This window comes from Larus michahellis, chromosome 2, assembly GCF_964199755.1.
Source record: "Larus michahellis chromosome 2, bLarMic1.1, whole genome shotgun sequence".
NCBI classification, from domain to species: Eukaryota; Metazoa; Chordata; class Aves; order Charadriiformes; family Laridae; genus Larus; species Larus michahellis.
Genome location: NC_133897.1, coordinates 113,990,065 through 114,016,819, shown reverse-complemented (window position 1 = coordinate 114,016,819; position 26,755 = coordinate 113,990,065). Strand labels below are relative to the sequence as shown.

The 26,755-nt window shown below is 38.7% G+C and overlaps 1 protein-coding gene across 1 annotated transcript; it reads left to right on the top strand.

Annotated features, from left to right (window-relative positions):
• Positions 1–26,264, top strand: RAB12 (RAB12, member RAS oncogene family). Its single transcript, XM_074576672.1, has 6 exons — positions 1–484; positions 13,965–14,025; positions 21,779–21,917; positions 22,455–22,544; positions 23,525–23,629; positions 24,139–26,264. Exons 1-6 carry the CDS (start codon positions 241–243, stop codon positions 24,250–24,252), a joined length of 753 nt encoding a protein of 250 aa, XP_074432773.1. The 5' UTR covers positions 1–240; the 3' UTR covers positions 24,253–26,264.
• Positions 26,265–26,755: the final 491 nt, after the last annotated feature.

The window sequence follows — 26,755 nt, the reverse complement described above, 5'->3', positions numbered from 1 at the left end:
ATAGAGGGCGCTGGGCGGCCGGGCGCCGGGTTGGGCGCGCCGCTCCCGGCGGTGGCGGCAGCGGCGCAGTTCCCGTTCCTGTTGCTGTTCCCGTTCCCCATCGGGCCGGGCCGGGCGGCGGCTGTGTCTCGTCCTCGCTGCCCCCCTCCTCCCCCTGCCTCGCAGTCGTCGGCGCCGGTGGCGGGGAGGGCGGGAGCGGGGAGGGAGCGCGGCGCCAGGGCGGCGCCGCATGCGTCGCTGATGGAGCCGGGCTCGGGGCTGCCGCAGCGCAGGTTGGGGGGCGGCGGGCTGGACCTCGGGGCGGGCTCGGCGGGGGGGTCGCCGGCGCTCTCTGGGGGCCAGTCCCGCCGCAGGAAGCAGCCGCCGCGGCCGGCCGACTTCAAGCTGCAGGTGATCATCATCGGGTCGCGGGGGGTGGGCAAGACCAGCCTGATGGAGCGCTTCACCGACGACACCTTCTGCGAGGCCTGCAAGTCCACCGTGGGTAAGGGGAGCCCGGCGGGCCGCGCCGCGACCCGTCCCGTCCCGACCCGACCCGACCCGACCCGACCCGACCCGACCCGATCCGACCCGGGGGAGGGGGGGAGTTGTCCTCGCCCCGCTGCTCGCCCTGCCCACCCTGCCACTGGGCCCGGCCGGGGAAAGACCGGGCTCGGTGTGGCGGCCTCCTCCCCTGGACCCCGTCCTGCCGTCTTCCCCCAAGTGTGCCCGCCCCCCCCCCTCCGTCGCCACATGCCGTCCCGAGATTGTCCCCCTCAGAGGCCTCACAGCCCTCGTCCCTTTCAGGCTGGTCCCCGGCCCCTTCCCGCGGGTGGGTTGCTCGGCCGTGTGCCGCCCCGCCGTGGGGAAGCCCGCGGGGGTTTGTGGCGGGGGAGCCCTTGGTGTCAGGCCGCCCAGGTCGCTCTGGGTGGGAAAGGTCGCGGAGGGCCTGCCTGGTTATCTTGGCAAGTTTTGAGAAGGTTTTGGGGGTATCCTGTTTCAGCCTCGCTAACGGCAAACAAAAAAGCACAGTTTAAAAATTAAAAAAATAAAAATTACGGATGGTTGGTAAAGCAGGTTATTGCGCACAAGTCTGAGATGTTTCCTGTAGGGAAACAGAAGTGTTTTGGGAGTTGTTAAAAGTTGCAGTGTGTGTTCAAAATAGTCGATGGGACTTCAGATACTCTTCCAGCCCATAGTCTGATTAACTCCAGGTTGCTGTTACGCCTTCATCAAGAAACCCTCCATGATGTTAGATCTGACAGAGTTAAATGTTTTGTTTCTTGAAGAGTAGTACCTCTTGAGCATGCTGTGGGTTTTGCTCCTCACACAGCTAACTGAAGGAGAGCAACCTCCTGGTTCTGTAGTGTGCTGTCTTATTCATGGTGTAGTCATCTCTACGAGTCTTGGAGGTAGTTTAATGCCTGTTGTCTTTTAATACACAAATGTGTAAAGGGAGGAAAACAAGCTAGTTAGTCCGCGTTGTTATTAGAGTCCTGTCCTTGGAGTTGAACTCCTGTGTCTTGCTGCAAGGCAGTTGTTAAGTCTGTGTCATTGGAAAATATGTGTGCTTGGCTTAATTGTAGCTTGGAATGTGAGTAAACTTATAGCATCTGATGGAAAGCCTTTTAGAAGCTGAATTATTCCTATCAAGAACTATCTGCCTGTGACAAAATAATATACAGTGACTCCTACTTTACTTTTAATGTGTATTTTATCAGTTGTTTTCATTCTTTCCTAGGTCCTCTAAAAATACAAATCTGGTAGTGCAGATTAGCACTGTTAGCATCGATATATTTTTGTTTTGAAGTTAGTAACTTAACGTTGTAGAAGCTAGGCAGTGGTAGCATATCAGAGGGATTAATCCTCAAATAACGTATTGTAATGAAGAAATGCTGATGGCTTCGGTGGATGGACAGATTTAATTAAACATATGGTACAGGTGAGAAAGTAGAACTGACAGTGGAATGTATTCTTTCTAAATTCTCCAAGTCTATATATTGTTTTGAACTCACGTGCATCTTCTTTGGGTTGACCTACATTGAGGGTTCCTTCAAGGCTGGGCTGCTGTCTGTAAGTAGCATGTTTCCTGATGTGAATCTTGAGAAGTGAGAGGAGGTACTCTAGACCCCGGTCCAGACTTCCAGTCTGGTGCCTTGTAAGCAAAACTGATTTGCTAGATGACTGAGACAGTGATTGAAGCAGGGAAGCTTCCTTATTTTAAAAAAGAAACAGGAAATAAATGGTGGTATGCTGCTAGACAGAAGATTACGTAATGTTTGATGTACAAAGTGTGCCAACATAAAGCAGCATAGGGAAATTGACTCGTGCCAAAATGCATGTAGAAAGACTTGACAGTAATGGCATTCTTTCAAGGTCCTCCGACTAAACTTGAGAGCTGTTGAGATTCCCCCGGATCTTTTGACTGCTAAATGAAGGAGCTTTTCACAGTCAGCTTGCACCTTGCTTTTTTTGCACCGTAGCATAAGAAAAAGTAACCTCTGCTATTTACATTTCATGTAGGTTGAAAATAACCCACACTCCAAAATGACCTGAGGTCAGACTTTGATACGCAGTTGAAATCATAAAGCTCTTTCTTTGTCACCACTTACTGTAGTGGTTTTCAAGAATTAGGAGTGGAGAATGTGTTTTGAAACATTGTTGAAAACCCTGTGACTGATACAATTTCAGAGAAGGTTATGCAAACTGAATATACCTTGAGATTAAATTTGAAAAAACTATGTAGCCAAAAGAACGATGAAAATTTGTTGTATCTACCTCTTATTAACGAAGCTGTATTTTAAATGGAATGCTAGAATACATATTTACTCCCTTATGTTGATATTGATGGTGTCAACCTTATGTTTATGTTTTTATACTAAACTAGTAGAAGTACAGGCAAAACAGAACAACATTTAACACCGTAACCTTTTGTATGAGAGTGTACAGGCTACTTGGAGGTCTTCTCCAATAGTGGAAGAATTGCAAATGTCCGAAGCTTTGGCTGTCTTCTGGCCCTAAGAGCTGTTTAGGATAATAACACCATGTCACTGAAATGTGGAGCGTTTCTGCTGAAAAGGGGAGGTGTGGATTCAATTTAGAAAGATACGGTATTTTAATGCTAATTTAAGAAGACTACATTGCCAGATTGGTAAAGTAAATTCTATAATAAAATCATGAACATGTCTTCAGTCCCATCTCAAAATACTGAAGTTCTTTGAAAGTGTTCAAAAATAGCTTGGCAGATTTCAGCACATTATTCATAACAGCACACGATGTGCTGTTGATCTAAAATTCTTTTGATGTGTTTATTTTGGGCATTAAATTAGTTGCATAGAATATTGTGTCTACTTAATCTGCTATTGACATAGTACTGAGAATACTCAATATGCTCAAATATTTACTGATTTTTGCATGTGGTTGTCAGATGAGAAATAGATGTTGTTGTTTACAATTTTATGTGTTAGGTCTGAATGTTTGTTCTTACTATTAGGTTATAACTTATTTTTATTACTTGTTTGGGCAAAGAAATTGTTTTTAGAAGTGTTCCTCTGTACCTGTGATGATGTAAAATTACTCTTTTCTTGCCAGTATTAAATCCAAAGTAGTTAAAGTAACTTCTTTTCTATAATGGAGGAATGCGTATGTGAGGGTGATATCAGCATCATATTAGCTCTGTCAACAGACATAATATATATATACTTTTTATTTTAAAATAAAAATCTCTGTTTATGATTTGTTACCCCATGTACCTGCATTATTCACGCAGGAACAGAATCCAAAAGTTTCACTTGGAGGTTTTTCAGACTCTTGGTAATTAAAAACCAGTATACCAAATCCGTCACGAAAAAAGGTGATCTTTCCAAAGGCAGCAGGTAAATACTCATTGCCACGTTTGTGAGAAGGTTCAAAGATGGGTGGTGATGGAAGAGTGTTTGCCTTTGCTTCTTCCCCCATCCTTCTCTGCTCCCCCCAAATAGTTCTTATCCCGAAAGAAACACATCTTAGTTCAGATCTCCATAGTGGTCATATTATAATTTGTATATATATATTATTTTTTTTTTTAAATGGTGCTATCTCATACTCTTTTTCATCAGAGTCCCTTTATTTAATAGTCAAAGGCCTCTTCCCAGTGTCTGTACAACTACTGCTTAGTCTCACGGTTGTCTATCGTCCCTGCATCCACCAAATTTTAGCTCATTCCCAATCTCTCTGCTGTTTTTCTTCCATGGCAGATCTACAAAATTCCTATACGCAGCAGTATTTCCTGTCCATCTAATTTTGCCACAGGCGTTATGCTTCTCTGTGTTTTAATCTCTGAACCTGAGGTTCCTGCTCACCCAAACCTGAGGCCCTGCACTGACTCGCCTCTCAGGCGGCTGGCTCTCCTGCACCCTCAAGTCAAGCTGAGCTCCTCGGCTTTTCTTTTACTTGCTGGCTTAGTATGGAGAGTTTCTGAGGCCTAGTCTTATCCTTCAGCTCTTTTCCACCAGGTCTGAAAGCATCCCAGGAAAGAGGCCTTGCCCTTGATAATATCAAGAGCGGTTTGGGTGTCCCACGCAGGCTCATTGCTGGCTACTACAGTACTGCTTGTAGTAAAAGCTAAAGCTTCCTTCCGTCCTGGTTTGCAAGCAAAATCGTAAGTAGAGCTACTTGGCTAAGGTCGTAATGGGAAGGTTTGTTGTGGGTCAGGATGGGAATCTTGTGACCTGTGATCTGTTTTGGACTAATTGTAGCCTGTAGGATCCAGATCAGTGGCATGCAAATGCATTGCAGTGTAAGATGGCTTTGACTTCACAAAAATGCTCTTTGACCTTGCTTCACCTTACTTTGATGTTAGTGTGAAATGGTGTGTAAGTTGGGAACTCATTAGATTTGCAGAGCTCTGCAGCTTTTACTTCCAAAGCAGTTCCTTTTAAAATACTGATGTCCATGCAAAATGCCTAACGTCCATCAAATAAACAGTAGTAATGGTGAAAACTTTAGGTTTGTCTTTTATCAGAGCAATCTTAAGACAGCTTCTGGTTCTAATATGTATACACATATATATGGTATATAAATATATACACATTTATAATTATATATATGCGTATACATACGTTTGGGGTTTCTGTCACAATTTAGACCCTTTCTTCATTCTCTTTATCCTTAAAATTGTGGACTAACAACATAAATGTTAAGTTTCATTCCTATAAGGTTGCCATATAGCATAATTATATTCACTTACAATTATCAGCATATTCATTTTAGAAGTATCAATTGGTCATTTTTTTCAGAACTGTCTGTTAAATTGGTCCTCAGTTTTGTAGTTACCCAGTCAGTATTTATTCTCACAAGCACTGTAAACATGGTATATGGTTACTAACCATTTGAAAAATAAGTAAATAATAAAATAAGTAAATTATAATAAAAACAAGTTTAGTAACTTCGTGTAATCTGAGATGAAGAACAATCTACCTAAAACTTTTAGAAAAACATGCTGCATCAACTAGAGAAACATATCTCTTTTTGCTATGCTTGTTGTATGTTCCTGTGGGCTCTTTCTAAGAAATATAGTGCAGTTTAATTTTTCTTTACAGATTTTTTTTTTCCCCTTCCATACAATGTCACTGAAAACTTAGCTGGGGTGGGGAGAGGGAAGAAAGGGTAGAGATAGATGTCTCTTGCTTTACCACATCATGACAAAGTAGCAGTAAGATGTCCTTACTTTATACACAAAATCAGCTCTGTACTTGGACTGAGAAATTTTTGCTGTTGTACAAAACAGGAGGAATGTTCTGATCAGTGATAAGTATTTCTGTGAGAATTGAGCCTTCTTCGCATGTCCAGGGTGTTAATACCTGTCTGTTCTCATATATTGGCTTTTTGGCTAGTGCAGAATAACCTAAATAAAACAAACAAAACATCTCATCAGTGGTGTGCTGCAATTACTTGGCAAACTATAAATAGAGGAGAGCAGGAGGCTGGAAGCTCGCACAGAAAACAATTTTGCCTTACACAAAACCTTAAGATAATTAGGGAGCGTGTATGAACCTGTCTTGTTTGTCTTCAGTTGTGTAACCATAAGTTTCGGAAGGGAACAGAAGCCTGTGTTCCCTGCCAGCTGCCTTTCACCTTTAGGAGCAATGTTGTCACTTGTAATTGACACTAGGGACTACAGCAACTGAAAGCACCTGGCCAGTCATTATTTGCCTCAGATGTGTCAGCTAAGCATATTTTACAGCATTGGGTGTAGTCAGCAATTATTTTCCATGCGTAATTGTTTGAGACCTCATAAGGTGAGAAAACTGTGTTTTAAAATAGGAGAATGTTGTAGGTTGACGGGATAAATAATCAGGGTTCAGGAGTCGGGTTTTGGGGAGGTATGGGGTTTTTAATTACCAAGAGGTTGTGAAGAAGAGCAAATTTGAAATTGACATTGTTTTCTTCATTTGTAAACTGGATGCTAATTTCAGCTGATAGAAATATTCAGGTACTGGATTATATCAACACTACAGAACTGTCAGAGTACCTTGTAGTCCCTAGTCAGTACACATACAAGAATATGCAAGTAAAACAGCAGGCAAAATGAAGAGGCCACTTGAATGGCGTTGACTGTGGAGTTTAGTTTGCAAGGAGAGTGGAATGCAGCTGTCAAACTCAGTCTCTGCTGTGAACAGCTGAGCGTGTCAGGAACAACAGAAAAAAAAGCCACGTAGGGCCATATGATTCTCAGTTATGGGCTTTCTTACGTTTTTCTGGGAGTTGTGAGCTTAAATGTTTGTTTTATGAAAACATAGTGCATGCGCAATGCAAAATAATTGTGGTTTTAGCTAAACCATAAAGTGGAAGACATGGGCTTTTTAGAGTGCCTTTCATCATAAAAATTCTGAAGTCTTTGTAAACTGTTTTCACTAGACTGTCCTTAAACAAGAAAGAGGATTAATATTCCCTGTTAAGATTGCAACTATTTAACAGCATATAGTGACACTTTTACAACTTATTTCTTCTGATATCCAAATGAGTGGGAAACTTGATAGCCAAAACAAAATGCTAAATTCAGTTTCATTTTGAAATAGATTCTGCCTTTTTAAAATCTGGGTAGTGCTCTTCATGAAACAAATTTAACTTTTCTTCACATTCAGTTTTCCTTTCAGGTCAGGTAGTTGTAGACCAGTAGCTCACTTTGTTTTCCTGGTCTATAATCAGAAGTTTTGAAAATAAGTCTTGTTCAAGAAGGCACAGAGAATATCATTCCTTCTATGCTCCCCTTCCATCTCATTCTCTTTATCAGAATTTTGGTGCATGCTTTGAACTTAGTGCCATAAATAGTGTCAAAAGACTACATTTTGTGAAAGGCTTTAGAATTGTAATGTCCACGAAAATGTAAAGAAATGATAATTTCCTCCATTCTCATTGAGTTTGGAAGTACCAAGTATGTGAGGTTTTTAGAAGCTGTATATCAGACATTCAAAAATCCCTGACAGTCTCCTAAAAACTCATTATAATTACACCTTCAAAATTTATTCACTGCATTATATATTACCAAATTTTATTTTGTTTTATTTCTCTTGCTGGTGTATCTGTTTCATTCTGGTCTGTAGCACAGTTGCCAGTTGAGATACGGGTACACTTTTATTTTAGGCGAGCAGTCTCAAATGTCTGCGTGTTAATCGTTCTAGAATTACACGCTGAAGCTTTACGGACAACGTCCTTTACCTGCCTCTAAAATAATCCCCAAACTGGCTCATATCTGACTAACACTTAGTGCTTCCAAATATCTTTTTAAAATCTTTACTATGCAGTTTGAAAGAGGTATTTCTGCTTTAGTGTGTTTTAAAATTAACTGCATGTCCTACAGCTTCAGTTAAAATAAAATACAGTGGGTTTGGTTTTGTTTTTTGGTTTTTTTTCTTGAAACAGTTTTGCTAGCCTTCCCCTCTCCCTCACTGTGTACCTTTTGTTGTTGCTTGCAAGATGGTAGAAATCAGTATCAAAGCTATTGAGCATCTTTTCATTGACTTCAGGAGTTTCTGGATAGGTGTAGGTATTGTATTTAGTTACAGACCAGGACTGACAAAGATGGTTCTTACCTCAAGAAGAATGTGACCTCAGTCATCAATTGTAGCAGAAGTAAGAAAATTTGTATAATGCTGTTGGATGTCCAAATTAAATAAACTGTCATAGTCTTTGAGTTATGTGTCTGTTCTAATGGTTAGTTAGTATGCAACCTCTGAATTTTTAAACTGATTGTGTTTCTTTAAACGTGGTCTGATTATTTTTCGCTGATTGAATTGCTTTGATGCAAATCTCTAATAGGCCTCTGAAAATTTAATCTATTGGAATTGATTTTAGTTGGAGGGGATTTTTTGTGCTCTATTTGCGTCTGTTTTCCCAGCTCCTCCTTTAACTTCATTATCAGGAAATCTTGGCCTCTGAAAGGTCACTCTGGGTGCATTAAGCAAAACAGTTTCCACTTCCTTTTTCTGCCACTTCGGGGGGGGGGGGGGGGAATAAAAAAATCAAAAAAACCTAAAACCCAAACACCCCCAAAACCCAATGAAAAATGCATAGAAAGACGTTTCTTCACTATTTTTTTTATTTCTAAAATCTAAAAGAAGCTAAATTCTTTTATCTTTAAAGGGAGAGGGTACACACAGTTGTGTGTGTTTCAGTTTGTGCTTTAGTAGATAATTTGGTTCCTGTTTGGGTGGAGAAATTAATATATTATAATCTGTTCTGGGCTCGACTTCATTTTTATTGGATTTCAGTCTCAAGTTTGGTTCAGTGACAAGATACGTCATCCTCGCTGACTTGCCCTTATCTAGAACTTCATTAGTGCACGTCTATTTTGAGTGTCTGTTCTCTTTCTTTTAAGGCTGTTTATTTTTGAAAGGAGTGCAGACAGTTTGCTTAGCTGTGTGTTTAATATACTTTTAAAAATCACTTCTATTCTACTAGCCCTTTATTTTCCCTGGAAAAGGCATAGTTTCAGTTGAGTCCTTGTTGTAGTAGATGTTCTCATTTGCGTGAAGCATGTTTTTAATCTAAAGTTCATGTGCTATTAACAAAAACAATGTACTTTGTATAAAATTTTGAAAATCCTTAACTAATAATCTTACCGTACACACATTTCATAAGTGCTGCTGTACTTACTGCCTTATTTGACATATATCTAGCCTGCAGGGAGAGGGTAGCAGCTCATTTGTAGTTTTAAGTGGTAAGGCAAACTGATTCGGTATACTTTGAAATGTTCAATAGATACAAAATCAGAAACCCAAACCAGAGGCTGAGATCTGTATTTTTGTGCCTTTTCCATTAGTTCTTATGTGTGTGTTTGGATGCCTGAAAAATGGAATTTTTGGATTTCCAGAGAAAAATGGGGTCAAAGTCTGGATTCACTCATAGTGTGAGTGTAATAACCTTAGAAAAACTGAACGCATTGATTGCCTGTGGTCCATGCAAACCTGATGTATGGAGAAGAGGTGGACTTTTTAATGGGAGAGGAGATTGTGATAAGCCTTTTGGTTCCCCTTGCATCACTGTGACCTGGCAAAGGGCACGCTTCAGTATGATTGTAAGCACATGCACTTGTTGGCTCCACTGGCATGTGTACCTTTCATTATTCGTTGACAATAAATTAGCCAGCAGCATTTAAAATGCAAACTAGGTAGCGTGCAAACCAGCAATAGTTTGCCAGCCTTGTAGCACCTAAAGAGAGCCTTTTAAAATCCGTTCTTTTTATAAAAATTGCTGCTCAGATTTAATGCAGTTGTCAACAGTAATTATTGATTCCTCTCTTTTATTGAACTATGTATAAAACCGTGACCTCAGTTCTATTTGCATAATTAAGGACACAAGGTGCTTAAGTGTCTTGTTTGTGTTAGCTGTTGTTGACATCCTTTTAGGGGACACCCGCCATAACTGGAGGCGCACAGTGGGGAAGGTGTTGCTGTAGCTGTGCTAGTAGAGTGTTATGCCAGGGCTAGTGAGTCCTGTCTGTTGGCACACGGATTCTAGCACACCGTTTGTGCAGCTATATAGCTTCAAGGCCAGAGCAGCCTCTGGCAGGATTGAATGCAGAAGAAATGCCAGTGTTTAATAAACTTGTGTGTTAGTTGTGTTTTGGGATCTGCCTTAAGGGAATGGTAACTGCAAGGACCAACAGTATCATTGCAAACGCTGGGAAACTTGGAAAAATTCTGACAACATACCTGTACTTAACAGGTCTTAGAATTAGGTTTAACAAGACTGAGAAAGACATGCCTTGCTTAGAGCAACGGTAAATTAAGAGTCTGTTGAAGCAAGGATTTTAAAGAATTTATCAAATCTTGCTGGCATCAACACTGGAGCGTTACAAAGCATTTCTTTAAAAACCCACACCATTTTCTAAGAGCAGATTTAATACCTTCTCTATCCTGTGCTGAATAGAGATGCTTAAAAGAACTGTTCTCAGTTATTTTGCTGAAGAATGGGAGTTTGCAGCGGTTGCTCCAAATCTTCCGTTCTACAACTGCAAATATAAAGAACATGTAAGACTGGCTTAGCATACGTGAATGGAAAGGTGCAGTTGTCTAACTCTCAACGTCATGTGTGACTAATAGGTATTTGTTATCTGTTACAGTGGAAAGTGTTAGTTTCCTGATTGACTTTCAGAGAACATTAACAGCTTTTCCTCTTGTTTTTAATAGCTGGAGTAATTGTACGGATAGCAAAATTTCTCATTTAGGTATTTTCATTGACCTTAATCAAGCTAAATAATTTGTTTCATTAAACTTTTTTCTTAACTTAGTATTTGAAATTGAAGTGGAAAACAAATGATTGTGGTATCGTTTTAATCGAATTACTAATTTGTATGTAAACTCAGAGCACTACCTTTGGCAGGTCTATGGTGAAACATGGTAATGAAACCTGACAGGCTTAGGAATTTTTTTCTTCGTGTGCAAAAGGAAAGTTGCCAGATGTTTTTCCTGCAGTATTGGCAAACATGAAGTTTTTCGTATTGTGTTGATGCCTACAGAGCATTACTAATTTTAAAGAGCAGTTGAGCAACCTTTGTTTAGTTCTGGCAAGCTGTCTGACCTGAGTGTTAAGTGATTCAAACAGTTCTGTAGAGGAACATGCTTTTCCAAAGCTAGTGGTTTGCATTGTTCATTGCAAAATTTAACAGTAGGGAAATGTTTCATGGTATGACTTTAAGATGATTAATAGAAAGATCTGCCTTTGAAATAACAATGTTATGGACGTATTATTTATTTTTAAATCATCTTTTTAATAGGTAGGATTTTTTCTACTTCATTTCATTCATACGTTTTGCCTACTAGTACCAGAAGTCCCAAGTTGAAAATTTACTTTACTAGAACAGTTGGAGTTTTTCTCTCCATAGTTCATTAATTATTTTTCCTTTTAAAAAATACAACAAAACCTTTTTGTTCCTGAAAGACAGCAGTGTGTAAACCACCTCTGTAAAAATAAAAATATTTTGTTGATGGAGTTGGTGAAACTTAAGTGAAAGTTCTGTGATGGCTTTTAATACACAATTTTGTATCAGAGATGGTTCAGACTTCTTTTGTGTGACAACAAGACTTTTTCTTTACACAGCAGAGCTGTCTTCTTTCTCTGCTCAGATCAAGCTCCTCTACAAGTATAATTGTTAGCCTAAAACAAGTATACCCCACCTGAATGAGCATCCTAGATTTTTTTTTCTATATAAGTTTCTGTGGGAGAGAAAAGTGAGATTTGTTTGTTTGTTTTTTTGAACCTGAGTTCTCAGATGAATGGCAAATCATATAGTATGTTGTGTATGAGATAAGGGCAGAATGGGGAAGAGGCAGGAAGGGAGGGGTTTGAAGCAATTTCAGTTAATATTGATTATCTTCTTAGCAAGTAAAGCTGCTGTCTTGTTTTACACAAAGCTGTGACCATAAGACAATTGCATTTTATAGTTTAAAGGCATTTATATAGAGAAAAGGCTTGTAACAGTAGAAATGTGGGTATGTTTCTCTAAAAAAAAAAAAATCTCATTAATAGAAAAGCAGTAATTACAAGAATTCTTATTTCCCACATTTTGGATAGTAAAGCATAGTTGGATCATTTCACTTCTGCATTTATGCTGACACAGATGATGGTTTTTCAAAAATGTAGAAAAATACTTCTTAAAGTTAGAATTAGTAAATGCTCTGAAATGTTAATCATTCTAATATTTTTTTTTCTCAATTTCCATATGAATACTTGAAAATTGCCATTAAAATTGTAGACCGTGTAGTACAAATCAGCTCAACACTTTAGCTCCTGTATTGCCTGAGAACCCTGCTGGGGTTTGAATGGGATACATTTTGCCAAGTGAAGAATAAACATCAAATGTCCTGAATAACTCCAAGAATTGGTGAATATGTGCGCTAGACACTTTTAAGGACCTGGAGAAGGAGACCAAATGTCATGGTGATAACCAATACTTTTATCGCTATGTATTGTACAAATGCAAGCTGTTTGAAGGGATTTTTGTTTAGGAGAATGATTATCAGTGATTCTTCCATTTATTTAGTCTAGCTGAACAGTGGCAACCTGCTTTGCAAATTAAAAATAGAATTGAATGTATCCTTTGCATTTCAATTTGTAGAATGTATCTAGTTTTTTAAAACTTAGTCCATTTCATTGTCCCATACTAACAACTTTACAGACATAACTGTCTTTAAAAGCACTTTAAAATAAATGCCAAGTCAACGACATGTAACTGGTTTTCAGGATGTAAAATGCACTTTTTTTTCCCTACCTAAATTTTCAGGAGTTTTGAAAAGCTTTGCATAAGGGCCAAATTTAGTCCTTTCTGTCAAAGTTACGATCCAGTCTTGAGTCTAACAATATCGGCAAGAATACTCGGCTTTTACCAAGGGTAGACATTAGGAAAATGTGTAGGTTTTGTTAGAGAAAATAAAAATCTTTTTTTCCTCTTCACTTTCATCCCGGTCCTTAGTATACAATTATACGTGAAACAGCAAAAGTGTTTCCAACACACTATGCTTCTACACTTCTGTGTGAGTTTAAGTGTACCAGTCTGAACTATGTTCTCTTGTCTTTTATTTCCCTCTTTTTGATTTAGCAGTGTTAGGAGGGATGATGTTCAGAAGGAAGAACTGAAGCAAAAATCTTCATACAAATGTATACTAAAAATGAACACATTCACAATCTACAAATGCTATGATATTCTAGGACATTTGACAAACATGTGAAATATTTTTGTAGTTGAGGTGGTAATCTTTTGTGTCTAGGTATTGTTTGACCATAGTATGTCTTACATGTTGATTGCCAACAGTATTATCTTTCTGTATAACAAGGTCTTCATGGTTCTATCTTTGATATTTAGCATGCATTCAAAATGTGGCTGGAGTTTTGAGATGATGGATAAAAGTACCATACAGGTATAAAAGAAATTTTAAAAGTCAAATACCCTCTCTAAGCAGTTTGCTAATAAATATTTGCAGGAATTAAGAATGACAGTGCTAACAAACTTCCTCATAAACCAACCACAATTCCAGCACTTGCACTGAAGTGCTTTACAGATGCTAGGCATCTAGCCTGGAAATCAGATGTGTATTGTTCCCAGTTCACAGACAGCAAAACCGATGTGGAGGAATTGGTTTTGCCCCATGCCTCCAGGGCATCTGTGCCAGTTGGAAGTAGGGCAGGCTTGTCCTTGACAGTCAAGGTGAATAGGGAGAAACAAACATACTGGGTCTGGTTTACTGTTATGTTGGGTTTACCTGCTGCTGGAAATGTTGCACAAAGTGGAAGGTGTATGTTGTGATGCTGCCAAATTGGATGGCTCACAGACTACATAGCGATTGTCAAATCCCCATGGTGTTTCTGAGGTGACTCGTAGTGGTGCAAACCCTTCTGCTTGTTCAGACTGTTACAAGTTAATATTTAAAAAAAAAATAGTTATAATTGCACCCTCATTACTTTTGCTTCTTATTCCTCCTTTTCTGTTTACTGTATTTTATTTATAGGTGTTGATTTTAAAATCAAAACAGTAGAGCTAAGAGGAAAGAAAATTAGATTACAAATCTGGTAAGTAAAACAAACGTGCAACCAGCAGTATGTTTTAATTTTGATGTTCTAGCATGAATTAATATGCTTGTCTAATACTATTAACTGTTATAAGCTGGTTTAGCTCTTTCCTTATTCCTCCTCTCCTCCATTCCCACGAGACTTAAGCAAAACCAAATAGCCCTTAGATTTTAGCGAGGGTAAAGGAGGAGGAGAGATAAAGTTAGAAATAGGATGTGAATGTAATTACTGAAATGTTAATGCATCACAGAGGTCTCAAGCCCCTTTTCCTAGAATGGTATCACCTACACAAGAAATAGAATAGGAGTTCTACAAAAAACAAAAGGTGACTGTGTTAAATAGACACTAGAGAAAATACGCTTTGGGATTTTTTTGTTTTCTGGACTGTTTAAAACTGACCTTCATTGTATCAGCAATCACAAAACAACGGTGAAGTATTTTCTAAACTGTTTTTCTAAAACTTAGTATATGCAGTGCTGTTTCTTTGACGCTATATTAAATAACTTTAAAGTGAAAGGCATTCAAGACTAAGTAAATTATATCCACTCTAAACAGCACTGAGAAGTAAAATGATCCCATGCAAATAAGACCCTATAACTTAACTGGTACTGGTGTTCTACTACAGAAAGCTCAAAGTCTGAGCTAAGCTTTTCCTTTCTGGAGTAGGTTACATGTTTCCTGATAATGATTCTCCATGTAAATGATTAATACAGTTTTTATTGTTTAGAAATTATTGAGTTTAAGAGCTCCTTTGTTTTGCAGAGTAGTACAATACATAAATGTTATTATGAGAGAATAAACCAGCTATGTTCTATACATTAATCTTATATACTACTCTGTAGAAGCTTAGCTTTGGTTTATTAACAGATGCATAATTGGCATAGTTAAACTGTTAAAGCTGCTAACAATCCAGAGCGGGGGAAAGAATCTCTAAATATACTTGTTGTTACACTTTTGGGACATTCTGGTGGTTTCTCATTCTTAACTACATGGATGCAGTGAATTCAGCTTACTAACTCCTCTTGGCAGGTCACCATCAACTCTGTTTGTCACACCATGTGTCTGTCTTGCTTCCTTCTGAGTTAACCTGCTGCTTCATCTTTGGTATCATCAGTCACCTAACACTTGAATGTTAGTGGCATGTCTTCATCCATCATCTGTCCCTGTTTGGAAACCTATGACCACAAGGCTGGCAGTTGAGCCAGCAATTGTTAGCCAGGGTCTGCCGGAGCTGACAGAGGTAACAAAAAAATTCTGATATGGAGATACTACTGTACGCCTGATAGGAATTCTTGCTATGAAATGTGCTAAGCTCATCAAACAATTTGTTCATGTTGAATAAATTCTTTATGGGAGAGATGTTTTGTTGGAAAAGAGCTGTTTAAACCATTATTTTCCACATATTGAGAATATGCTAGTAGCGTATAGGAAACTTTTAAAGTTAAGAAGTGATAGGTTGCTAAAATGTAACCATTACTTCTGCGCTAAGCCCTGCTAAAATGGTGGAGAAAACAGAATGTGAAGAGATAATATTTTAAAATATGGTAAAATCCATGAACACAACATCCTGCTCCTAAATGTCACTTTCTCTCCAACAGTGGCTATTAAAATGTTATTCTTATACTTAACCCTTAAAACTGTCTTGGCATACTCCTGAACTCTTATTGTCATAGAATCACAGAATTGTAGAATCGTTTTGGTTGTAAAGGACCCTTAAGATTATCAAGTCCAACCATCAACCTAACACTGCCAAGTCCACCACTAAACCATGTCCCTCAGCACCACGTCTACACGTCTTTTAAATACCTCCAGGGATGGTGTCTCAACCACTTCCCGGGGCAGCCTGTTCCAATGCTCAACAGCCCTTTCAGTGAAGAAATTTTTCCTAATATCCAATCTAAACCTCCCCTAGTGCAACTTGAGGCCATTTCCTCTCATCCTATCGTTTGTCACTTGGGAGAGGAGACCAACCCCCACCTGGCTACAGCCTCCTTTCAGGTAGTTGTAGAGAGCGATAAGGTCTCCCCTCAGCCTCCTTTTCTCCAGGCTAAACAACCCCAGCTCCCTCAGCCGCTCCCTATTGTATCTTCAACTGATAGATTAAAAGAGGAAAGCAATTTACCAAGTCAAACACTTGGAAGTTTAGAAACACAGACTTAAGCTGCACAGCTGATCCTAAGTCAGTCTCCGTTCATACTTACACAGAGACACAATTAAGGTTGCCTCATACTTCCTGGTAATCTTATGTACAATGATTACAGTAAATTTACTGCAAAAAAACCCCTTTTATTCAATGAACAGATAATTTCTAAAGTTTATGCTTTTCTGTTTTCTTAAAATAACTGAAGTTAAGTTTTGAAGCATCAGAGTGTGATTATTTTTTCTTTTTAGTCATTTGATTCTATTTCAAACAAGATTAGTTTAAAAAGAAAGTTTAACTTTGGTGGTTTTGTGGTCACTTGATGTGTCTCTCCACTGACCACTGTATCAGCAGAGTGTTCTCCACAGACCTCTACCACTTGAATTTATGAAAAAACAGCAGTACTGTGTTGAATATATCAAGCAATTAGGTGTGTAAGACATCCTTTTGAAAGCAGCTTTCGCACCTGCAGTTGTTTGTAGGGTAGCGTACAAATTGGACTTGTCTCCCGTATTCCTTTCACAGTGGGATACTCTGAGCTAAGGATCACAGAGGCGTCTGATCTGTCACCCGTAGCTTATCTGTTCCTGCCCGGTCCCTGCTACCTCCCAGTACCTCTTCCCTCAGGAAACAATCTCCTGCTCCTTAGAATATGAAATGGTAGAGCAGCAGTGAGGAGGCAGAGTACTGTCCATCTCCTCCGTGCCACCTGGAACACTAGTAGTGCCCCCTGGGCTGCCAGAAGTAGTAGATACAGTACATCTGCTGCTGCATTGCAGTTCTTGTCTGAAACAAGCTCATACATCTGTGAGAAGCGATGTGTACTTGCAGCTCAGGCTGTGGGATAAAGTAACCAGAGCTACTGGGTAGCGTAAGCGCCCGAGGGAATCCGAGCATCTGTGAATCGGTGCTTTTACAAAGCTTGAAAACTAGACCAAATAATCAGAAACCCATTCTCATGCTTTGAAGCATAGGTGTGCCGGGAGTAGCTCAGCAGGACAGTAGTGAGTGTGACTGTCCCCTCCTACCTGTGCAATCTGGGCACTCAGCTGACACAAGCAGCAGTCACTTCTGGCTTCCTCTCTTGAAGGGCCTGGTTACTGGAAGCTCTGGTATCCTGCCCCTGCTCCCAGTTCCCTGCTGGGGAGCCAAAGGGACTCTCTGGTATCTCTGCAGGTTTAATGCCCAAGGGAGCCAGTGACCCAGCAAGAAAACAGTCTGATTTGCTTCTGGAGGTTGTTTAAATTGGTGCTTTCTCATAAAAAGTTCACATTCTGCCAGTTCAGCATTTTCTAACGGACAGTTGTTGTCTTGGGAAATCTCTGGGGCGAGGAGTAGTCTGAGGAAAAGATCACCTGTCCTGGAATGCAACATAATGTAGTTCCTTCTGTTCAGTAGGAGAACAGAAATAAGTTATTTCCTATAATAAAATATTTTAAATATATTTGAGGAAAAAACTCAGCTTAACAAGTAGAATTAACTTCTAAAATGACTTAAAAACATTTTTAAAAATATTGCCTGTAGGTTCTATAAAAGCACAGAGCATGTGAAAGTGTTAAATTAGTGTTAAATTTTTATGTGCTTAAAAATACTTTCCTTTCTATTGCCAGTTCACACCACCACTCATAAAAAAATAGTTTAACTTCAGAGCCAAAGACAGTTTTGAGTCTGTGTGTTTGTTTCAAGCAACTGTTTTAGATAGACACAGAGAACATTTATGTAAAACAAAAATTATCCAGACTTATTTTAATTAAGATCAACTGTATTTGTATTGTATTTTATGCAGTGTGAAATAGTGAGAACATGACAAATCAACACTTGAAAATGGGCTTTGTGTGGTTTTTGTATTTGCTTTTGTTTGGTGTAATGTTTGTATTTTTGGAGTGATGTCTAGTTCTTGTTTTGGAAGCAGAAAAACAGAACCACGCAGTGGGGTTGTATTGTTGCAGATTATAGATGGTCAAGGAGTCATACGCTGTATGTTTCTGATTATGATTTAGAAATACCAGTGTTTTTCCATTAGAACCATTTTTTTCAAAAAAATCAATAAAAGAAAACTGCTTTTAGCATTAAAAAATGAGTAATCTATTGTATCTTTTTCAGTGATGCCAAATCATTGATCAAGTTGTAGTAATCTATTATTTGGACTTTTGGAGTTTGAATTAAATTGAACTGACTTATTCTGTTATGTCAATTCTGACCAGACCAAATGAAGAACTAGCAGCACTTTGTATCACTTACAAAATTCATGGAGTTATGTACTGTTAGCTATCCTTACTAAAATACTCCAGCTGCAGAAGTGTAATAAATACATCAATGAAAATAGCGTAACAAACTTAATTGCTCCAGCACTGCACATGAATGGAGGGCATTTTAAGTTAGATATGCTTTTAATATTAGGTCTGCATTGGGGGTTGTCACTTTTTCCTCAATATTGGAAGAATTTACTGCACATTTTCATGAAAATGAAGGTAGTACCTGGTAGACGGTGAGATTTGCCACATGAAAGATCAATCTGATACTCTTTTCAAACTACAGCTTATTTAGATAGCTTGGGGTTGCATTCTAAACTTACTTATTGCAGAAATAGTTCCCTAATTTTCACCTTACTGTTTGAAGAAGGCTAGTAAAATATTCATGTAATGTTCAAGACCGCAAATTCAGCTTACTTTCTTCCAGTTTTCAAAGGAAACAAGGATTAGAATATCGTGCTTACAATCACAAACCTGTTGACTGGTTTCATTTAAACTTGCTGCGGCAGTAGAGGCATTGGTCGTATGAAGTGTGGGGAAGTCCATGACTTAAAGCAAGGCAAAGAAGGTCAGCCATAACTCAATGTCATTATGCGACTGGCAGGTGACAGTCAGTGGCCATCTGGCCATTTAACGTACATAGTGGACAGCCAGGCTATCCATGAGTGTTTTAAACTAGCCACAGCATGTGGTGTGTCTCGATTAGCCAGTAAGCCAGACTGCAAGTTGTATGATATTTGGGTGAATGGCCTACACAAAGGGGAGTGCAGGAGGACCTGAGGGTACAGAGAGGATCAGCAGCCTGGGAATACTATAAACTTTTAAAGACCCTGATGGTGTTGTGGGGTGAGGAGAGGCTGACAGTACCAGGTAGGCTTGAAGATACAGCACTCAGCAGGCTTAGGGGAAATGTGGAGCTGGAGGTAGCTGGAGTGGCAGAGTGTAATGTTGCATAGTTGGCTCCATCACCCACCCCTAGGCTTACCCAGTGTGTGGATGACTGTCTTCAGTCATTAGTGTGTTTATTTCCCCTCTGTTTTTCTAATGTATGAACTGAGTGATGTGGTACACTGGTAGCCCCTCTGTGATGGGAGTTGCTGAAGGTCCTTAGCGCTGACCTGAAGGCAAAGCCAGGTGACTCTGAAATAGTCCCTTCATATCTGGGTTCTGGTAGGGGCACATAGAAGAGGGGGAAGACCGGGCAGCAAAAAACCACAACTCTTCCCATTATTCTGGCCAAAGTTAGAATTGATGCATTCTTCCACATCAGGTATTGCCTTCCACCTGCTGCCTAGTCTGTGTCTGCTCAGAAGAATGAAACTAAAGGGATCCCATCCTTAATAAGCTTGATCAGTAGGCTGGATCAGCAACAGATGTCAGGGGCTGCTCTACAAGGTCATAATTCTGAGAAGTCTGTTCATAAACACTAAAGCAATGTTATCCATATGTGGAAAATCAACGGTTCATACTAGAATTTTTTAATTTTTCATGCAGTGAATGTCCAAAGGACCTTTCAAAAAATAAATCTGACCATAGCAAAGAAATAATGGAAGAGAAAGTAGAATTACTTCCTCAGAGTAATACTTATATTTGTGATTTCAGCTGCCAGAACTTGTATTGCTTTAATAAAAATGCCTCATTACTGATAAGAAAGCAACCAATTAACCATCTAAAACTGGTCTGAAATACTACTACAGCTTGACAGGCTTCCTGTTTTCACCTTCTGTAGGGTCCCAAAGGGTTGTATGAATGCAGTTCTGAAGTTCTGAGTAGAGAATGGGGTTTGAATAAAAATAAAATAAAAATGTGTGTGATAGGAATTTGTTCTCTTCTGCCCTATATTGTGATGCCATTGGCTTGCAGTGAAGTAGTGGTCGATATTTATCCACAGGCTATGAAGCAGAGCTTTCAAATCTTTTTCTAGTGGACACTGCGTTCTTTGTGAAATCACTAGCAAAGATTTGTTGCTATCAAGTACACTTGTGGCAATTTCAGGAGAAAGTTAAATACTTCACTTTTAAACCTGCTTAGTTAAAATTCTTAAAGATTTTGTGAAGAGCAAAATAGGTTTTTGATAGTTTATTCTACTGCTTGTTGTGCATAGGCTTTAGAAGAATTAATTTGTCAGGACAATTGATGTGGCATTTTGTGAACATGGCATTTTTTTGGTAACAAGTGTTTTGGGTCTCCATCGTTAATCTCATTCCCAAATTCATCCTCCTTCTTTTGTCTAAAATGTGATTGTTGAAGAGAATTCCTTTTGAACTTTTGAGTCCCAACACACACGTGCGCATTTTCCCCCATCCACTCTTAATTTTGGTCCATCTTTTGACTTGCTCTAACAGTGAAATTTCAAAATTATCCATTGGCTCTGGGGGCTGAACTCAAGCAGTGAATGCTTGATCACTTTGGAGCACCATATAACTTACTTTCCAGTTGTGATACCAGTCACATTTTAAGACTTATGATATGCACCAGCTATTTTTTTAGTATAACTAAATCTTCTAGAAGCCAAAAATCTTCCAGAAGCAGCCTTGATGATACAATTGAAAGCAGTTCACAGGTTTTCATGGTTCAGTAAATAATAACCCTTCGGTCTCATCTGCTTTGGAATATAAGCTGTAGCTAGTACAGGCGACATGGTGTCATTGCTGGAAAATAGTCTCCTGTGTAAATGCACCCCGCCTGAAATACCTACAATGCTGAAAGTGAGAATGGAAATGTTATTTGAACACCTCAAATTAAGAGATGTAATCATGAAAGCTGGGTGTCTACTTTCGAAAGCTGTACCAGATAGTGGTTGCTCACTCTTTTCATTCACATCTGCCAGTATCTTCTGCATTAGTTTTAGAACCATGGCTGAATTGCTGTGGTTGATCCCAAAAGGCTCTGAAAGCTCGAATCATAACGATCAGTGCATTGCTCATTTTATAGTTGGATGTCCGGCTGTGTTTGATAAGCATGTGTCCATTTCTTTTTTCATTTTTTTTTTAGGGCTATTAAAAAAAACCACAAAACAGAAAAAAACCCCACACCCAATCAAACCCCAACAACACAAAACCAGCTTCATCTGCTGGTACGTTTTCATTGGGCAGCTTCGTTCTCAGACACATGTAGAACTGTTTGGTGGCCTTTCTTGGTGAAGTTAGTATGGGATAAGTAGTCCTGATACAAAAACTTTTTATGATTGAAAGTACTGCTCCATTTTTTTTTTGGCCTGAAATTCACGTATATAGAAGGAAACGTTCAATATAGAGTGTCTGATGAGCGTGGGGCTGTGTTTATTAAAATGTAAACAAAGTTATTCTGTACTTCGTAAATTGGTGAAATATTTGTGCCAATGTTTGCTGCTGCTTCTTAGGGACACAGCAGGTCAGGAGAGATTCAACAGCATTACCTCAGCTTATTACAGAAGTGCCAAGGGAATTATTTTGGTGTATGATATCACCAAGAAGGAAACATTTGACGATTTACCAAAATGGATGAAAATGATTGATAAGGTAGGCATTAAATATTTTTTTACACATTTTCTTAAGAAGCAGTTTTTTTCCTCAAAGGTACTTTGTAGGACTTTTTTGATATAGGATTACTAAAGTAATGCCAACTAATTTTCATTGGGTTCTTTTAGCCAGGATTTAACATTAACACATTTTTGTTGGAAAATGGTTGTCTATTCCTGCTTCCTTGAACTAGAATTGTCCGAGTTAGAAGTGTCAGTGGAAATCTGTAACATTACTCATTTACCTGTGCACTGGGGCAGAAAAAAAAGTGGTTTATTTCCTGTCTGTGAAATAAGGTCATTATGTTCATTCTTAGATAAACTGGAATAGCTAGTTCTGAAGTCATGTTTTAAAAATGGAATTTCAAAAATCGAAGTTGAAAAATCTTTGAAGTAAAGTTTGTGAAGAACTTGTACGTATAAACTGTGTAGTTGTGGTTCCTTATTTAGTAGAGGAATCACCCTTTTTTAATATTGTGTTGACATTATAAAATCTTACATTCCTAGGGTTAGTTAATTAAAAATGTCTTAATTGCAGTATGCTTCAGAAGATGCAGAGCTTCTATTAGTTGGAAATAAACTGGACTGTGAAGTTGATCGAGAGATTACTCGACAGCAGGGAGAAAAGGTAAGAATAGGTCTAACACAATTCTTAGTTACTGTTAGAAGCAAAACTGCCGTGGCATTGCTGCTGCTGATGGTCCATGGCTACTCTTGTTCAGACTGTTAGACCTAAGGAGTGTATTGAGAGTGGTGGTGTTCTGTCAAAATCCATACAGTATTTGCTTACTTAAAATTTGCAGCTGTATGCTTGCCTGCTGGATCAGTATGTCTTTGCTCTAAAGAAAAGAATAAACTACAAGTTAGCTGACACTACACAGCAGTGCAGGGATTACTCCTTCTGGGGCTCTGTAAGAGGATGTAGTGAAGACTTGAATCACAGAGATATCTCTACTCGGGACATCTTTGTGAGCCTTCTTCCAGATGTTTGCTTTTCAGTAGTATTTTAGGCCAGGCAACAGCCCTGATTGATTACTTAGCTCATCTTTGGTTTATGTTTCTTTTGTTCTTTTCCAACTCCAAAAGTGGTAAGGAGCCTGTCAAGAGAGTATGTCTTAGCAGAACACTCATAGCACCATCTTGATCAGGATACTGTCAGTATGGACGTACACAAACGTTTTCCTTCAGCTACCCATCATGCGTTTGGAAGTAAAGGATTTCCTGTTAGAGCGTCAAGGCTAATTCTTTCATCCGTACTTCCCTTTTCTGCATTTTATGAATAAGATTGAGATTAACTCTACTGAAAAGTTCATACTTTTTTGGCAATCTGCAGCAATCCATGTCAACTGAAGACATTAATTTCTCAGATTTATGTCTGGAAAAATGCAGCACACTTTTCCAGTAAACTAATTTTAAGAGAAAATTAAGTGTATGTGGTAATATTTGCTGTACCTTAGAGATTCAGGTTTATTAATTGAATTAGATTTCCTTCACAGATTTGTAGAAAGTTGTGGGGTTTTTTTAAGGCTTTTATGGGGAGTGCATATTTGCTGTTTGTTGCTGCTTATGCATATCTTCACATAGTTATTTTATTTTCTCTTCCATCAGTTTGCACAGCAAATAACTGGGATGCGGTTCTGTGAAGCAAGTGCCAAGGATAATTTTAATGTGGATGAAATATTTCTAAAACTTGTTGATGACATTCTGAAAAAGGTACAATATTCAGGTGGTAATTCCTCTGATCATGTAAACGGTCTGCGTTTAAATAATGACTGCAGGCACTTGTTGGGAGGACATAGAAGATGAGTGCACAGAATCAGGTGAAATTTTTGGTTAATATGTAGCGGGCATAATGTAGTTCACAGCCTCTGCTGAACACTTCAGTTAATAAATATTACTGTTGAATTTGGTAAACATGCTCCTATTTGCTATACTTCCTCTTTCGTATAACTTCACTGTGTATCAGCAGCTGACTGTACATTTGCCTGCTTTCATTTGTGGGCAGTAATTTAATTGGTTTAGGAGGTGGCTTTATTTTGACAATGTCTTCTAACTTTCCTCTGAAAGAAATTCTTGATTCAACTTACTTGAATGTAGTTCAGTAATAAGAATCAAAACATCCTTAAACGGAGGCTTTGGCTGAGAGTGAACTCTTGAAAGGAGCTCTTTGTGCTGAGTTCTGTGCAGATGACTGTTTACAGGTGATTTTTCTTTTCTTTAAGATGCCACTGGATGTTATAAGAAATGAGTTGTCCAACAGTATCCTGTCCCTGCAACCAGAGCCAGAAATCCCACCAGAACTGCCTCCTCCAAGGCCGCATGTCCGTTGCTGTTGACTTGTTCCTCCATACAGGATGAAAAATAGGAGTGGGAGGGTAAAGAAAGTATCTGTACTACTCTGCACTACAATCATTTGGCAGTTTCTTGTTGCACTTTGTTATTCGAGTCAGAGCTACACACTAACTTGTAAATATGCAAATATGCAATCCTGTGTAGGATTCAGCTATAACATTTAATTATTACCCCTCTCCCTCACAATGATGTTTCATTCATTGCCCCAGTGTTATAAATACTGTACAGTCGGTGGGAATTTACCACACTTCCAGTCGAGGAGGAGGAGAAATTAAATCTATACCTATTCTTGACATAAATGTTGTAATAGTTCTTGTTATTATAAACAGGCAGGCAGAAGCTCTTCTGGTATGAAGATAAGTATATGGTGCTTTGCTAACTATTTTAAAGACAAATTTTTTAAAAACAGAGGACTTTATGTACAAAGCTTCCATAATCAGCATTATGTTTCCTTTTAATGTAGTGAAAACATTTTTGGCTGTAGCATCCTCTGCTGACTGGATTTATTGAAAAGCTAAGTTTAATTTTTGGCAGTCTTTTATTTATTTCGATTAATGCTGCACCCTTTCTTTGTATACCAAGACATCACACCTGGTGCGGATCTAAGATTGCACTCTGAAGTAGCATATATAATTTTCTGCGTAAGCATAAACTTGGTTGCAAGAATTAAGTTTCAGTAAAAGAATTGAGATATATTCGAGCTCTAAAAGAAAGTATAAAAAGCAATGCTGCTGTCCTAGACAAATTCTTTAAAAAGAAAAAAAAATTAAGATGATACATTTTCCTGTGTTAAGGAATATATATGTGTATTTGTCTGGACATCTGTAGGGTTGGGGGAAAGGGAACCTAAGGTAAAATTATTTTCTTTCCTAATGGTGGAAATTATTCCCATCAAGCAAATACTGTGTTAGGTTTTTGTCTGATAATGAATTTGTGAATTATATCTTTGGTATATCTTTTATTAAAATGCACTGTTTAGTTTAGCTGTGGTAAATCAATAGTTACATATTTGAATAACTTGGTGTGTCCTGAATGTTGTGGTATTGAAAAACATTGTGGTCTTTCTAAACTAATGAAGTGCAAATAAAATTTTGTATTTATGAATGACAATGGAACTGCACCTGTTATTAGAATGGCAAGTATCAAATGATGGGTAAAAGGTATAATCTGGAATATGGAACAACACTTGTTTTTATTTTGTTATGATTTAATTTCCAGTTTGACAGTTCCTGTAGGTGTAGTTAGAAGAGCAGCGGACGTTAGTTGTTCACCTTGATCACTGCTCTGTTGGGAGAGCAGCTGACGACCTAGCCCAGCTGATATCTTCAAATAGCATGTGACTGCTTGTCATGCTATCTTAGCAAGCGGTCGCCAAACTATTAATTACGCTGGCAACACAAGTATGAACCAGTCTTTTTCACACTACAGCTTCTCCACTTCTCATTCTCTGGTGCTGGAACCCATTTTGTCACTTTTGCCACTCTTCTAGCCAGAACACTGGCACTGACCAGTAAGGTATACCACTGACTTAAGCAGCTTCTCTCTGTTTTCTGGAAGCAAAAAAGACACAACACACTGTTAACATTAAAAATAAAATAAAAATGAGCCCTTGTTTTACAAAGTAAGCTCTGACATTCTGAATACAATACCATGCAGGTCTTTAGAACACCTGGATTTCAACTGACAGATTTAGGAAGCATGGTTGATATTTGTGCTTATGTCTTCTGCCACCTTGTGCCTAACCAGTTTGCTTTTTTACATAGTAAACTTACAGTTTACTATCATATGGGTAAGGTAAAATCAATTTCTAAAGCACTTGTAGGACTTCTGATGGTACTGTGGGCAGTAGCAAGGAAGGGAAAATTATGGAAAATGAGTTTTAACTTGACAACCATTTTATTTTAGTTGATTTGTTTTTATTTGTACTTAGAAACTTGTGATTTTTTTCCTGCAGTTTTTGAATTTAATAAAAATTAAGAAATTTGACTTAGATACACTTTCTTGTAATTCTGTGCTGTTTGTATATAGGCAGATTGGAATCACAGTCTCTTGTACCAACAATTAAAAATTATTGCATTTAAGACAGACATATTTATGTAAGAATGCTTGACTGTATTTGATTATTCATTGGAAATCATAAAAAGTTCAGGAAACCTGTTTGCTTTGTATCCATTATACTATGAGACCAAAGAGGGTTTTGTCTCCTAATTTTATCTCTGCAACTTTTATGAGTCAAAAAAAGTTCATTTATGTCCTTGCTCCACCTAGCAGGCATTTACAGTGTGGTGCGGAAAGATGGGTGGGGAAAAAAAAGTTATTCTTGCTGCTCCATTGCTTCATGTGGAAGTTCAGCTGTCAGTCCAACCCTTCTTGGCATCTAATGATGGACTGTTTGAATGGTCTGCACAACCATTGAGAGATCGCAGGATGAAGAAAAGGGAAGATGAGCACTAGCTGCACCTGTAAGTCTGTTCTAACTTATGTTAA

Coding starts and splice junctions, on each gene's coding strand:
- RAB12 (XM_074576672.1), top strand. CDS start 241: ATGGAGCCGGGCTCGGGGCTGCCGCAGCGCAGGTTGGGGGGCGGCGGG. Junction 485..13,964: donor GGCCTGCAAGTCCACCGTGG/GTAAGGGGAGCC, acceptor TTTTATTTATAG/GTGTTGATTTTAAAATCAAA. Junction 21,918..22,454: donor GGATGAAAATGATTGATAAG/GTAGGCATTAAA, acceptor TCTTAATTGCAG/TATGCTTCAGAAGATGCAGA.